Source organism: Lactuca serriola, chromosome 7 (assembly GCF_051521515.1).
Source record: "Lactuca serriola cultivar US96UC23 chromosome 7, Lser_US96UC23_V15, whole genome shotgun sequence".
NCBI lineage: Eukaryota > Viridiplantae > Streptophyta > Magnoliopsida > Asterales > Asteraceae > Lactuca > Lactuca serriola.
In genome coordinates this window covers 8,100,583-8,115,186 of record NC_136414.1, presented here as the reverse complement: position 1 = coordinate 8,115,186, position 14,604 = coordinate 8,100,583, and the positions used below count along the sequence as shown (strand labels likewise).

At 43.8% G+C, this 14,604-nt stretch overlaps 1 protein-coding gene across 1 annotated transcript; it reads right to left on the bottom strand.

Annotated features, from left to right (window-relative positions):
* Window positions 1–2,320, bottom strand: LOC145062994 (histone deacetylase complex subunit SAP18-like). The gene is made up of 6 exons (XM_079010591.1): window positions 2,098–2,320; window positions 1,131–1,163; window positions 906–1,016; window positions 723–818; window positions 560–637; window positions 1–282 (listed from the first exon to the last, which is right to left on the bottom strand). The coding sequence occupies exons 1-6, from the start codon at window positions 2,227–2,229 to the stop codon at window positions 250–252; spliced, it is 483 nt and encodes a 160-aa protein (XP_078866717.1). The 5' UTR covers window positions 2,230–2,320; the 3' UTR covers window positions 1–249.
* Between the last annotated feature and the right edge of the window lie 12,284 nt (window positions 2,321–14,604).

Sequence of the window (14,604 nt, the reverse complement as noted above, 5' to 3'; positions counted from 1 at the left end):
GACATCGATAGGACTTCTTTTGTCTCTTTTAATTCTGATTCAACAAATACGACATATGATGTATGGCTGCAAGAAAAAGTTATCATCTCATTTCAACAAGGCTGACCACAAAATGAAAGGGAAAAAAAACAAATTAAAACATTGGGTTTTAAAGATATCCATGTAATAGGGTTTTAGTCGACCGCAAGCAAAATTACAAAACTACCCTTCCATCTTCTTAACCAAGCCAAACCACAAAACCATGATAATCTAAAGAATTGCAACATCTAGGTAATCTCCAATCTGCAAATTAGGTTACTCGTTAGAAATTCATAAGTCATTAACACTGCGTGTGTTTGTTACATTACACTGGACTGAACAAACTTTCTAGGGTTATTTTCGATTACACAGATGAGGAGGGCATTCTCATCTTTTTGTATAGATGAGAAATCAAGAGCAAGTCCTTGTCCCATCTTTTTGAGTTGGGACAAGAATCAACATTTTTTGTCCTATACTCCCATTGACATCAGTCTCAGTCTGAATCCAATGCACACAGTATAATGAGAAGGTGTTTCCTTACCTCAAAACTAAGGCTGCCGAGGGCCTTGCTGCCATCGTCTGGTCGTCTTGCATTCGGATAAGACAAGGTTTTCCCAACCTACAACAAATTTGTTTTCTTTGGTGATAAATGTAAAAAATGTAAGGTGATGTTTTTTACTATTGTAAAAAACCAAAAGGGTTACCTCTTTGACTGTAAAATGACCAGTTTTGGTAGGATATACAAAAGCAAATGACAGCATTGCATCTCTTCTTCTAGCTTCTGGTGCTACCTCCTTTACCTGAAAACCACAACAACAAAAAATCAACACAACAATTTTCAATTCCATTCCTTCCATCATTCCATTCCATTGTATTGTTGTATGTACCAGATCAGTTAGCTCACGAAGTGTAGCATCCATCCATGTGTATATCTGGACTTCATCTTTAGGTTCCTTACCTCTCACTGCAAAGTCTGCCTGGTTGTGATGACCACCAATCTGTTTCAATTTTCAAAATCAAGAATACTCTTTAACTTACAACTAAATGCACTAATAATTTATTTTTAGGGGATACAAAAGATATATTCCAGCGTCTCAAAATGGGATTCTTACCTTGGTAAAAACTCGAAGTAGCAATGGACAAGTCTGCATGTCAAAGAAAGGACTTTATCAATAAAATGTCAGTCACACAAGCGGTTTATTGTATTGTATAAACTATAACTATTGTTTGGCTTATGAAACATATGAGGATAAAAAACTTGGTGTGTACTAATTTGTTTTCATAGAATTACTTTTCTAAGAGATCAGATGCTTGACTTGAATTAGTTGAATGTATGCAGCTCATGAGCTCAATTACAGATTTACAGCTTCCTTGTTCATTAAATTGTAGATGCTTTGAGCAGAAGAACGAGTTCAAGTAGAAAATCTGAGCTTATGAAATATGTTCAAACACACAGTTACACAACAGGATTTAAGAGTAGCTAAGATAACTGAGAGCCAGTTATATGATCATTTCTGCAATTCAAGTCCTACCAAAGTAACACAGAACAAGTCTCAAAGTGCACATAACGACCCAATCTCCTGAAGTATTGGTGTCAAAACTGCAAAATTTCTACTCAATTGCCAATATGGTATCAAAAGTGTCTCTATGAATCTGTGGTTCTTTATGAATTGACGCGCATTGATGAAGATTGCTTTTTCTTACATTGTTGAGAGGCTATTATTGTTTCTCTCCATGTAGATTCAAATATTCAGACCAAAGAGTATCCCTAGTTTCACGAATTTATGAATTCGGTTCAGTTTGTGAAATATAACCACCAGAACTTAAATTTTAGTTAGCAATACATCAAGTCATTTACCAAACGTTTATCCAAGCAGACATAAAGCATTAAAGTCCTCAGAAATATAGCATATTTCCAAGCCCTAGAAAAGATTCAGACAAACAATAGAACTTATACACGTTAACATTCACCAATTAAAACCTCACAAACGCGATAATACACAAAGGAATGTCGATATGAAGATAAGCGGAGAGAGAGAGAGAGAGAGAGAGAAAGAGACAGAGAGAGCAAACCACAACCTTTTCGCGGTCTACTGGTTCAAATCGAGGTCCAGGTTTACCATGAACAGGAGGACCAGGAGGTCCTCTTGCCGACGGCGGAAGTGGCCTTCCTCCTCCTCTTCTTTGCCCTTCTCCGACTCGTGCTGCCATTGATGACAATTTTACTACCTCTGCAAACTATCGTTCACCTTTTCTCTCTAGAAGCCAAAAATCAAATTTCTACGCACTCTTATTATATTTGCATAATGATTTAATTTTTATACGAAATTAACACCAGAGTTCTAGAGTTTATGAAAAAAAAAATCACTAAAGAAAAGAAAAGAAAAGAAAAGAAAAGAAGACAAAGGAAAGGAAACAAATTATTTTCGGGGTTCCGAGTTGGAGAGAAGTAAAAAGAAAATTAATCATTTTCTTCTTTCCTTCCAAATCCTCCCAAATCGGAAGGAAAGATAGGAGAGAAAGTGATCCTTTCATTTATCTCTGCTTCCTTCTACTCCATTCCTTTAATTAAATTCGGGAATACTAATTTTTTTCATTTTCTTCTCATTTCCACCCATTTCCTTTTCTTTCTCTCGCTAAGCTCAACTCGGAAACGAGGTGTAAATGAAGAGAAAATTACAAATTTAGCCCAAAATCCTAATTACATTGTAGATTAAAAAAACGGAAGTTGCAAATTTAACCACTGAAATCGGAAACACTTCATCAGCAATTTTACCAATCCATTTGTGAATGTACAAGTGCCTAAAGCACAGGCACTTACACATTCGCAGGTGATTTTTTTTTATTTTTTTTTCGTTATATATAGCCCATTTTGCACCCTAAAATTGCAGATGGACTATCCATCTGCGATTTCCTCTTATTCCCATCTGCGATTTTTGGTATTTTTTTTGGATAGGTTTGACCACGAAACAACCTTAGTATATATAAACTTTTTCCAAAAAATTTCATTTTTGTTAATATTTCTTTGGAAAATTTGTTGAAAACCTTTTTATAAAAAAAAATATATGAATATTTGGTTTGAGTTGTAACTGGTGAGAGGTGAAAAGTTTTTGAAACAAATCTTGAATACGTATATCTACAGGGAGGTATTTCTGAATTTGCTTTCATATTCTCTGAGTATATTACTTATAGTGAGTTTGTATCTTTGGTGAGAATGAAAACCGGTTTGTTAGACAAATATAAATTAGTCTTCGTTTTCATCATCCTGAATTGAATCATTGTATAGCCATGGTTGAAGACATGGATGTTAGAATGTTGATCAATGTAATCAAATGTAGTGGAGGAAGGGATGTGAAAACGTTTGTGGTGGTTGATGAAGGTGATGCGGTTACGGAGGGTGGTCAGAGTGGAAATGAACCGATTGGTAATTTATGCAGCGATAAAGGGAGCAACAATCCAATATGTACTTTCATGACTCCTAGTGTACCTCAATTTCATAGTGTTGCTGAAAATGTTAATGTGACGTATTCACCTATTCACTATGTGGATCTTGAGAATTACAAGTATGTTGGTGTAACGACCCAATTTTCAAGACCAAAAATTTATCATGTCTGAAAACCCAAGTCATAAAATAAGAACATGTCAGAGTACAATCCCAGAATATCCATAGTGCGGAAACCAAAGAGTGTGTGTATGATGTGCCGCTACCGCGCCAACTCCTTCCCCTTCGCTGAAGAGGTACCTGAAACCAAAACTGTAAACTGTAAGCACAAAGCTTAGTGGGTTCCCCCATCGTACCACATACCATACAATCACATAGCATACATACTGCCGGGAAATTTTGGGGTGCCCGACCTACCTGGTACGGCCATTCTGGGGTGCCGACATACCCGTACGACCATCCTGGGGTGCCGGTCCTACCCATGTCAAACCATTCTGGGGTGCTGACCTACCCATGTCAAGCCATTCTGGGTTGCTGGCCTACCCTTCGGTCCTAACAACCGAACTTGGGGACTATTCCCCTCCTACTACCACTATCACATATAACATATCATGCCAGCATATTAACATATTAGCACATATTATGAGACATATCCGGGGTGTCTGACCTACCCTTCGGTCCTAACAACCGAACTCTACTACTATCACATATCATGCCGGCGTATAACATATCAGGCAGTAGCAAACCTAGATGATATCACAAAGATAATTATCTAACATACAACTCTACCGGTGGGCCGACATTGTGGCCGTAGACCCACTGCTACTGGAAGGTAACTCACCTTGAGCAAGTAGCTGCTGATAATTCGTGTGGGAAGTCTTTGTCTGTTGCTGCTCCGGAAATCCTCCAGATACAATCCCCATAAAACACTTAGTCAGAAACTGACATCTACTCTTAGAGTAAAATGACTATTTTACCCCCATCCAATCCAAGTCAAAGTCAACTTCAAGTTGACCTGACTCACTGATTTGAGTCGTCAACTCGTCGAGTCCCTAACTCTTTACATGTCCTTATCCATGACTCGACTCGTCGAGTTTGGCGATGACTCGACGAGTTCCTCTTCTATAAGAACATCGAATGATCCTTCATCCGACTCGCCGAGTTGTATGAACAACTCGTCGAGTTCACCTTCATCTGATGAACAAGTCTGACCTTGACTCACCGAGTTGTATGAACAACTCGTCGAGTTCATCTTCAATCTTAAGGAGATTGCATTAGACTCACCGAGTCTGTTCTAGCACTCCTCAAGTCCCATGAACTCTAGGCCTAAAATTAAGTCCAATGCGTTGGGTCACTCTTTCTGTCCTGCTACAACCCTTCTAACACCCAACTGAGTTCTTTTGATCCTCAACAGCTATGGGACTCAAAGCCTTGGACTCGTCGAGTCCCAGGAACGAACTCACCGAGTTGGTCACGTCCACACTCTAAATGCTCGATTCTGATGTACAACCTTTGATCAAAAGGTAGATCCAAGCCCCTAGAGTCGATCTAACACGTAAAGTTACAAACTTTACGTGCATGCATGGAAGAATGAGCCCAAATGGCTCAAAAAGGAACTCCCAACATGCATGAGGCTTTCCATGGGTTCTAAAACAGTAGCTTTCTGCCTTAGGGTCCCTCAAGAGCCCTGGATCCAAAACCCTAGCCCTTAACCATGCTTGCAGTCATGGTTGGTAGCCAAAATGACTCTTAGAAGCCCTAACTTCCTTCAAGAATAGATCTATATTAATAATAAGCAAGGTATAAGCTTTATACCTCAAATGCACTAAGGAAGATGCTCAAACTCGGATCCCTCTAACCTCTTCTTGTTTCTTCAAGCTTTTCCTTCCTTTCTTAGATCACAAAAGCACCAAAATCACTTAAAAGGCCTTAGATCTTCACTCACACGATTGGGGTTCGCTATGGGGGTCTTCTAGGAGCAAATGGGGCGATGGGTGACTGAAAGAGATGTTTAAATAGGGTGCAAACCCTCAGATTAGGGTTTTTGTCCAGCCAAGGCCTAGTCGTCGAGTCCGGGACCCGACTCGACGAGTCCATCACTTAAGTCGCGCGTTTCGTCCTGCTTTTACTCGGCGAGTTGGTTCTTCAACTCACCGAGTCCAAGGCCAAATATGCAAAACACTTAGATAAAAATAAAAAGAAATATGTACCAAGAACCAGGTGCTACAAATCTCCCCCACTTATTTTAGACTTCGTCCTCGAAGTCTGCTGCTTGTTCCTGAAACAGCTCTGGATAATGCTTCATCATCTCGTCCACCGGCTCCCAAGTCCATTTCGAGCCCTTCCGGTGCTGCCATTGCACCTTCACGAGCTCTACCCTCTTGTTCCTCAAATCCTTCGACTTCCGGTCGAGGTTCTCCACAGGTTTCTCGATGTAATTCAAGCTGCCATCAACCTGAATGTCATCCAAGGGCACCACTGCTGAGTCGTCCACCAGGCACTTTCGCAGCTGGGAAACATGGAAAATGTTGTGGATCTGACTGAGTTCGGCTGGCAGATCCAGCCTATACGCCACCTTGCCTACCCGGGATATAACCCTGAACGGTCCAATGTACCTGGGGCCCAATTTTCCCCGTTTCCTGAATCGGATAACGCCCTTCCATGGCGACACCTTCAGGAGAACCATATCCCCGACTTGGAACTCCAAGTCTGATCGGCGCTTATCGGCATAACTTTTATGCCGACTCTGAGCAGTCTGAAGCCTGCTCCGGACCTGTTGAATCCTCTCTATCGTCTTAAGCACTACTTCAGTGCTCCCCATTACCCTCTGTCCAACCTCGCCCCAACATATCTGGGTCCTGCACCTCCTCCCATACAACATCTCGAAGGGAGGGCGGTCAATGCTCGCATGATAACTATTGTTAGAGGAGAACTCTACCAATGGAAGGTAGGTATCCCAACTACCTCCGAAGTCTAACACGCATGCTCGCAGTATATCCTCCAGAGTCTGGATGGTCCGCTCGCTCTAACCATCCGTTTGCGGGTGAAAGGCGGTGCTAAAGTGCAGACGAGTACCTAGCTCATCATGAAACTTCTTCCAAAACTTGGAAGTGAACCGCACATCTCTGTTTGAAATCACCGAAACTGGCACCCTGTGCCGCGCCACCACTTCCCTGATATAGATGTCGGCCAACTTTTCGGCCAAAATGCTCTCCTGAATCGGGATAAAATGGGCACTCTTGGTCAATCAATCGACTATGACCCAAATCGAATCCACTCCCCACGCGGTCCTGGGAAGCTTTGTGATAAAATCCATGGTAATGTCTTCCCATTTCCACAACGGAATATCCAACGGCTGCATCTTGTCGTTCGGTCTCTGATGCTCGGCCTTGACCTTCCTGCAGGTCAAGCACCGCTCCACGTACCATGCCACATCCCGCTTCATGCAGGGCCACCAATAGTCCAAACGAAGATCCCTATACATCTTCGTCGCCCCAGGATGAATGGAGAATCGAGATTTGTGCGCCTCCTCCATCAGAACTTGGCGCACACCCCCGTGGTACAGCACCCACACCCTATGGTGTAGTGTCAGCAATCCTCGGCTGTCATAGTCGAAGGAGGAGACATGCCCAAAAATCCGCTCACTCTTCCGATGTTCCTCCTTCATGGCTTCCTGCTAGGCCTCCCGGATCCACTCCAACAGTGGAGTCACCACTGTCATCCTCAGACAGTTATCTCTAATCGGCGTTGCCTTGCAGCTAGCACGTCGGCCACCACATTGGCCTTCCCCGAATGGTAATAGGATCTCGCAATTGTAATCCTTCACCACGTCCAACCACCGACGCTGCCTCATGTTTAGATTCGGCTGATCCATGAGGTACCTCAAACTCTTGTGGTCCGTGTAGACGGTACACCGAACCCCATAGAGGCAATGACGCCAAATCTTGAGGGCGAATACAACAGCACCCAGCTCCAAATCATGCGTCGGGTAATTCGCCTCGTGAGGCTTCAGCTGCCTCGACGCGTAGGCGATGACATGCCCTCTCTACATTAGTACTGCGCCCAAACCCGAGATGGATGCATCACAGTACACCACAAAATCCTCCATGCCCTCCGGCATGGATAACATTGGTGCCTCACACAATCTCTGTCCCAGTGTCTCGAATGTGGCCTACTGCTCAGTCCCCCAACGAAAGACCACGACCTTCCTTGTTAGCCTGGTCAGGGGTACGGCTATCTTGGAGAAATCCTGGATGAATCTCCGATACTAGCTGGCTAATCCTAGGAAACTCTGAATCTCATATGGATACTTTGGAACCTCCCATCTCATCACAACCTCCACTTTGGCCGGGTCCATCGAAATCTCGTTCTGGTTGACGAGGTGTCCAAGGAATTGCACCTCGCGCAACCAAAACTCACACTTGGAGAACTTAGCATAGAAATTCTCCCTCCTCAAAGTCTCCAGCACCTCTCGCAGATGTTCCTCGTGTTCCTCCTGCGTCTTGGAATAAACCAAGATATCATCAATAAACACTATCACAGACCGGTCTGACATCGGTCTACACACGCGATTCATGAGGTCCATGAACGCGGCAGGAGCATTGGTGAGCCCGAAGGGCATCACCACAAACTCGTAATGGCCATAGCGTGTCCGGAACGCTGTCTTCTCTACATTCTCCTCTCTGACCCTCATATGATGATATCCTGAATGCAGATCAATCTTGGAGAACCAAGATGCTCCCTGTAGCTGGTCAAAGAGGTCATCAATCCTCGAGAGTGGGTAACGGTTCTTCACCGTTACCTTATTCAGCTCCCGATAATCTATACACATCCGATGCGACCCGTCATTCTTCCTCACAAACAGAATCGGGGCTCCCCAGGGTGAACTCCTTGGTCTAATGAATCTCTTGTCTAACAGCTCCTGCAGCTGTCTAGACAACTCCTTAATCTCAGGAGGAGCCAACCGATACGGTGCCTTGGCAATCGGAGCCGCACCAGGGACTAGGTCGATCCTGAACTCCACATGTCGCTCCGGAGGTATCCCAGGCAACTCCTTGGGGAATACGTCCGCAAAATCTCGTACCATGGGCACATCGCCCACTGTCGCCTTACCCGCCTCCCGGGTGTCCATGACATAAGCGACATATCCTGCGCAACCCTGCTGAAGGTAATGCCTTGCCCTCGCTGCCGAACATAAGGCTGGCCCTCGCTGTGGCCTCTCGCCCTGAATCACCAACTGCCCCCCTCCTGGGGTCCTGACTCGCACCAACTGCTGTGCGCAATCTATCACTGCCTCATTGGGGCTCAACCAATCCATACCTATAATCACCTTGTTCCCTCGCAAAGGTATGGGAACCAAGTCTACCAGGTAACGCTCCTCGAACAATCTCAAAACACAATCTCGGAAGACCTCCGATGCTCGCACTGACCGGTCGTCCGTAATCTCGACCTCTAGAGGGCAATCCAACATGCCCGAAGACTCAAGGAACTTCTTGCAAAGCGCAAGAGAGACAAATGATCGGGTAGCACCCGAATCAAACAATACCTGAACTGGGATACCGTTCACATGGAACGATCCTAAACAGAGCACATACATAACATATCAAAATCAAAGCAGCGTATCATAAAAGTATAAATGAGAAATCATACCCGCCACCACATCGGGTGCAGCGCGTGCCTCCTCGACAGTCAACTGGAATGCCCGGATCCTCACCACTGGAGCCTATGCCTTGCCCTGCCAGCCATCAGTGATCCGTAGGGTCGCTGGAGCTGGCGCCTTCACTGGCGCTGATGCTATCAACTGGGGGCAGTTGGCCTTCTTGTGGCCCCTCTGGTTGCAGTGGAAACACAACAACTCAGACGTCTGAATAACTGGTGCAGGGGCAGTATAATCCCTGTTGAAGTACCCCGCCTTGCCGCACTTGTAGTAGCCCGACGATCCCAATCTACACGCCCCCTCGTGTGGCCTTCCACATTTCCTGCAGCAACCCTGTCCTGACTGGCCTTTCGGCCTACTGTCTGATCCATTGGGCTTCTTCCCCGAAGCCCCAGTCGTCTGTCCCTCCTCTATCTTCCTCTTCCATACATGTTGCAGATCTATCTCCCTCTCCCTTGCCCTAGCAATCATGGAATCCAGGGTAGGACAAGCTGAAAAACTAACATGCTCCTGAATGTCGACTCGCAACATGTCATGGTAGTGGGCCTCCTCATATCCTCATCTCCTGCATACTAGGGCACCAGAAATGCCTTCTCCCGGAACTTGGCGGTGATCTCCGCCACAGTCTCCGTAGTCTGTCTCATGTCCAAAAACTCCCTGGCCAGCTGCTGAAGCTCTACAGCTGGCGCAAACTCCGCCCTGAATCTGGTCACAAAGTCTGACCAGGTCATAGCCTCAACGGCCGAGGCTCCCAATGAGTCACCAACAGACTCCTACCAGTCTCTAGCTCTGTCTCTCAAACACCCTGCTGCATATCTCACCTTCGACCCCTCATGCCAGAAGCTGGTCAGCTATGCAGACTCAATGTCCGCAATCCATCATCTGGCAGCAATGGGGTCCTTCGCCCCATGGAAATCTAGCGCACCACTGCCCCTAAAGTCCTTAAAGGACAGCGTGTGGGACCCCGACGGACTGGTCGCCATGTCACTCCTGAACGCCCTAAGGCATTAATCCTCCATCAGCTCAACAATCCCTTCCTTGATCGACCCAAATATGACTGGGGCCACATCAAGGATGCATCTGGTGATCTCAGATGCGATGAACTCGCGTAGCCTATCACCCACTGGTTCGGAGCCTGAACCCAAACCCGATCCCTCTCCTGAGCTACCAACTACTGGCCTCAATTGTAGTACCACCATTCCACAACACATAATGATAATCGTTAGTGATACTGATGCATCAAGAGGGATCACATCCACTATAAGTTCCCCGGTCTTTCCTCAGCCTTCCTCAATTCGGGTATGGATCCTCTGCTTTCAGTAGTACGGGCCCATACTACCTTCCAAATCTATCCGTACCTTCCTCAAGGAATGCCTTGACTCCACCAAGTCCCTTTTTCCCCTGCTGATCTCTGCTATTCTCATCCTAGGCTTACCCTAGGGAAAATCTCTGACTCCACCCAAACCAGTCCTCAGATGCTGAAGGCCTCTTAGTAATGCCAATTAGCCATTACCTGAATACCATCACATGTAATGAGGCTCGGATAATCCTTTGAGTAAAATACTCATCCCCACAACGGTTAGACTCAAACGAGAGCTGCGTAATAGGGCCAAATCCAGCACTCTAAGATTATTCAACCCTGATCACATGTGACGTAACGTATTCACCTAATGCCTAACTCCCGTCATTCAGAGTCCCACCAAGCACAAAGCAAGCATCTGTTTTCATATTGAGAAACTGTACTAGCATACAATGCTGAGCTCATACTACCAGGCATAACCTAAACAAGCTATCCTAATATTGTCTACTCAATACTAGCATGCAATTCTCATAAGATGAAGCACATAAAGCAGGCACATAAGGCATCATTCCTAGATCATTAGTCCTATTCTAGCATGTTGTTCTACTTGAAATTGATAAACATAATATAAACTTGTATGGGTACTTTGGGGAATACTTACTTGAGCTCGGTCGGTTGCGCACATCACACACTTTGATCTTTCTTAAAACTCTTTCACTTAGCTTTTAGAAAAATCATTTTTAAAAAAAAAAAAAGCTTTTAATCCCTTGGGTTGAGTCCAGATACCCCTGAAGGTGTGTCCGAATCCCTCAAACCAGGGCTCTGATACCAACTTGTAACGACTCAATTTTAAAAACCAAAAATTTTGTTTAAATTAACTGACTCATAAAAACGTTCATAAGAAAATATTGTGATATCACATCATCTCATAAAACAATGTATCATGTATGAAAACCCAAGTCATAAAATAAGAACATGTCAGAGTTCAATCCCAGAATATCCATAGTGCGAAAACCAAAGAGTGTGTGTATGATGTGCTGCTACCGCGCCAGCTCCTTCCCCTTCGTTGAAGAGGCACCTGAAACCAAAACTGTAAACTGTAAGCACGAATCTTAGTGAGTTCCCCCATCGTACCACATACCATACAATCACATAGCATACATACTGCCAGGAAGTTCTAGGGTGCCCCACCTACCCGGTACGACCATTCTGGGGTGCCGACCTACCCGTACGGCCATTCTGGGGTGCTGACCTACCCATACGGCCATTCTGGGGTGCCGTCCTACCCATGTCAAACCATTATGGGGGTGATGACCAACCCATGTCAAGCCATTCTAGGGTGCTGACCTACCTTTCGGTCCTAACAACCGAACTTGGGGACTATTCCCCTCCTACTACCACTATCACATATAACATATCATGCCAGCATATAAACATATCATAACATATTATTAGACATATATGGGGTGTCTGACCTACCCTTCGGTCCTAACAACCGAACTCTACTACTATCGCATATCATACCGACGTATAACATATCAGGTAGTAGCAAACCTAGATGATATCACAAAGACAATCATCTAACATACAGACCTAAATGATTCCCATGAACTCCAGGCATAAAACTATGTCCAATGCGTTGGGTCACTCTTTCTGTCCTGCTACAACCCTTCTAACACCCAACTGAGTTCTTTTGACCCTCGACAACTATGGGACTCAAAGCCTTGGACTCGTCGAGTCCCAGGAACGAACTTGCCGAGTCGGTCACGTCCACACTTTAAATCCTCGATTTCTAATGTACAACCTTTGATCAAAAGGTAGATCCAAGCCCCTAGACTCGATCTAGCACGTAAATTTACAAACTCTACGTGCATGCATGGAAGAATGAGCCCAAATGGCTCAAAAAGGAACTGCCAACATGCATGAGGCTTTCCATGGGTTCTAAAATAGTTGCTTTCTGCCTTAAGGTCCCTCAAGAACCTTGGATCCAAAACCCTAGCCCTCAACCATGCTTGCAGTCATGGTTGGTAGCCAAAATGACTCTTAGAACCCCTAACTTCCTTCAAGAATAGATCTATATTAATAATGAGCAAGGTATAAGCTTTATACCTCAAATGCACTGAGGAAGATGCTCAAACTCGGATCCCTCTAACCTCTTCTTGTTTCTTCAAGCTTTTCCTTCCTTTCTTAGATCACAAAAGCACCAAAATCACTCAAAAAGCCTTAGATCTTCACTCACACGATTGGGGTTCGCTATGGGGGTCTTCTGGTAGCAAATGGGGCGATGGGTGACTTAATGAGATGTTTAAATAGGGTGCAAACCCTCAGATTAGGGTTTTTGTCCAGCCAGGGCCTAGTCGTCGAGTCCGGGACCCGACTCGTCGAGTCCATCACTTAAGTCCCGCGTTCCGTCCCGCGTCTACTCGGCGAGTTGGTCCTTCAACTTGCCGAGGCCAAGGGCAAATATGCAAAACACTTAGATAAAAATAAAAAGAAATACGTACTAAGAACCAGGTGCTACAGTTGGTGATGATGATGTTGGTACATATCTTAATGACGTGGGTGGCCGTTGTGTCGATGTTCCTGAACAAGAAGTTAAAGTTATGAATAGGCGTGTAGTAGGTACAAGTAAAAAGAAAAAAGTTATGGATTAGAAAGATAAAAATGTACATAGTTACGGGGATTATGTTGATGTTGCTGATGTAGCTTTAGATATAATCGACTTAGAAAGCAATTCTGATGGAGATGAGTTGGGTGATGAAGTTGAAGTTAAGTTTCCCGATAACATTTTTTACGGTATGCCCTCTATACGAGCATGTATGGTTGATGTCAATGAAGATATCCCTGCACAGATGGTAGATATCAACAATCAAAAGATTGAATGCCTCATTATATTTAAGAGCAAAGAGCTTCTAAAACGGGCGATTGGAAAAAATGTCTTCGAGAAGGTTTTCAGACGAGAACAAGTAGATCAACCAAATCAAGGTATGCGGTTGTGTGTGTAGGGAAAAATTGTTCTTGGTTACTTAGAGCAATTTGAATTAAAAATTATGGCGGACTAAGCCAAGTGAAAACATTTGTTGACGTACACACATGTTCTTCAACAATTGTGCAACCTAATCATCGACAAGCAAATAAATATGTTTTGGGTGAATATCTTGTTGATGTTTTGGCTGAAGATTATAGTAGAATATATCGGGGACATTATATTATTAATGATATGAATGCTCAATTGAATACCAATATCTCATACCATCAGGCTTGGCGTGCAAAGCAATATGCACTGTTGTTATTAAGGTGTACGAAAGCGGATTCTTTTACCGAACTTCCAGCTTATTTCCACAATTTGGTCAAACATAATCCGGGTACCATGACACATATTCAAATAGACAGTGATGATCGATTTGAGTTCTTGTACGTTGCACTTGGTTGCTCGGTTAGTATTATTATATTTGATTATTAATTGTATTGTTTTGGTGTATTTTAATAGATATACAATATATTGTAGGTACGTGCTTTTGTTAACTTTTGTAAGCCGACCCTTGTAGTAGATGAAGCCCACCTAAAGGGCGAGTTCAAAGGTACCATGTTACTTGCAGTTACTAAGGACGGAAGAAACCAAATATTACCGGTTGCATTTGGTATATCCAAAAATGAGTGTACAGATTCTTGGACATGGTTTTTTCAAAAACTACGTGATTGTATATGCTATATGGAGGAACTTACAACTATATCTGATAGGTCTCCATCTCTAGCGACATCCGTTGCCAACATTTTTCCTCACGCTCATTAGGGAATATGTGGTGTCCATTTGTATTTCAACATAGTCGCTAGATACGAGAAGAGTAAGACAATCAAAGCAATTTTTTAAGAGGCTTGCAGAGCGTATACAGTTGATGCTTTTGATGTTGCCATGGACCTAATGCAAAAGACAAAAGAACATGTATGTGAATACTTAAAAAGTATAAATCTTGAAACTTGGTCTAGGGCACATTTTAAAGGGAACAGATACAATCTTATGTCGTCCAACAGTGCGGAGTCTATAAACGCATTATCTAGACACGCACGTAAGGTGCCAATACTGATGTTGATCGACTTTTTTCGTGCAACAATGCAACAATGATGGTTTCAAAGACAAAACTTTGCAGGTACTAACTTTTAATATTAATGTTTTTATTAAATGTTATT

Coding starts and splice junctions, on each gene's coding strand:
- LOC145062994 (XM_079010591.1), bottom strand. CDS start 2,229: ATGGCAGCACGAGTCGGAGAAGGGCAAAGAAGAGGAGGAGGAAGGCCA. Junction 1,164..2,097: donor AACCAGTAGACCGCGAAAAG/GTTGTGGTTTGC, acceptor TTTGACATGCAG/ACTTGTCCATTGCTACTTCG. Junction 638..722: donor GTCATTTTACAGTCAAAGAG/GTAACCCTTTTG, acceptor AATTTGTTGTAG/GTTGGGAAAACCTTGTCTTA.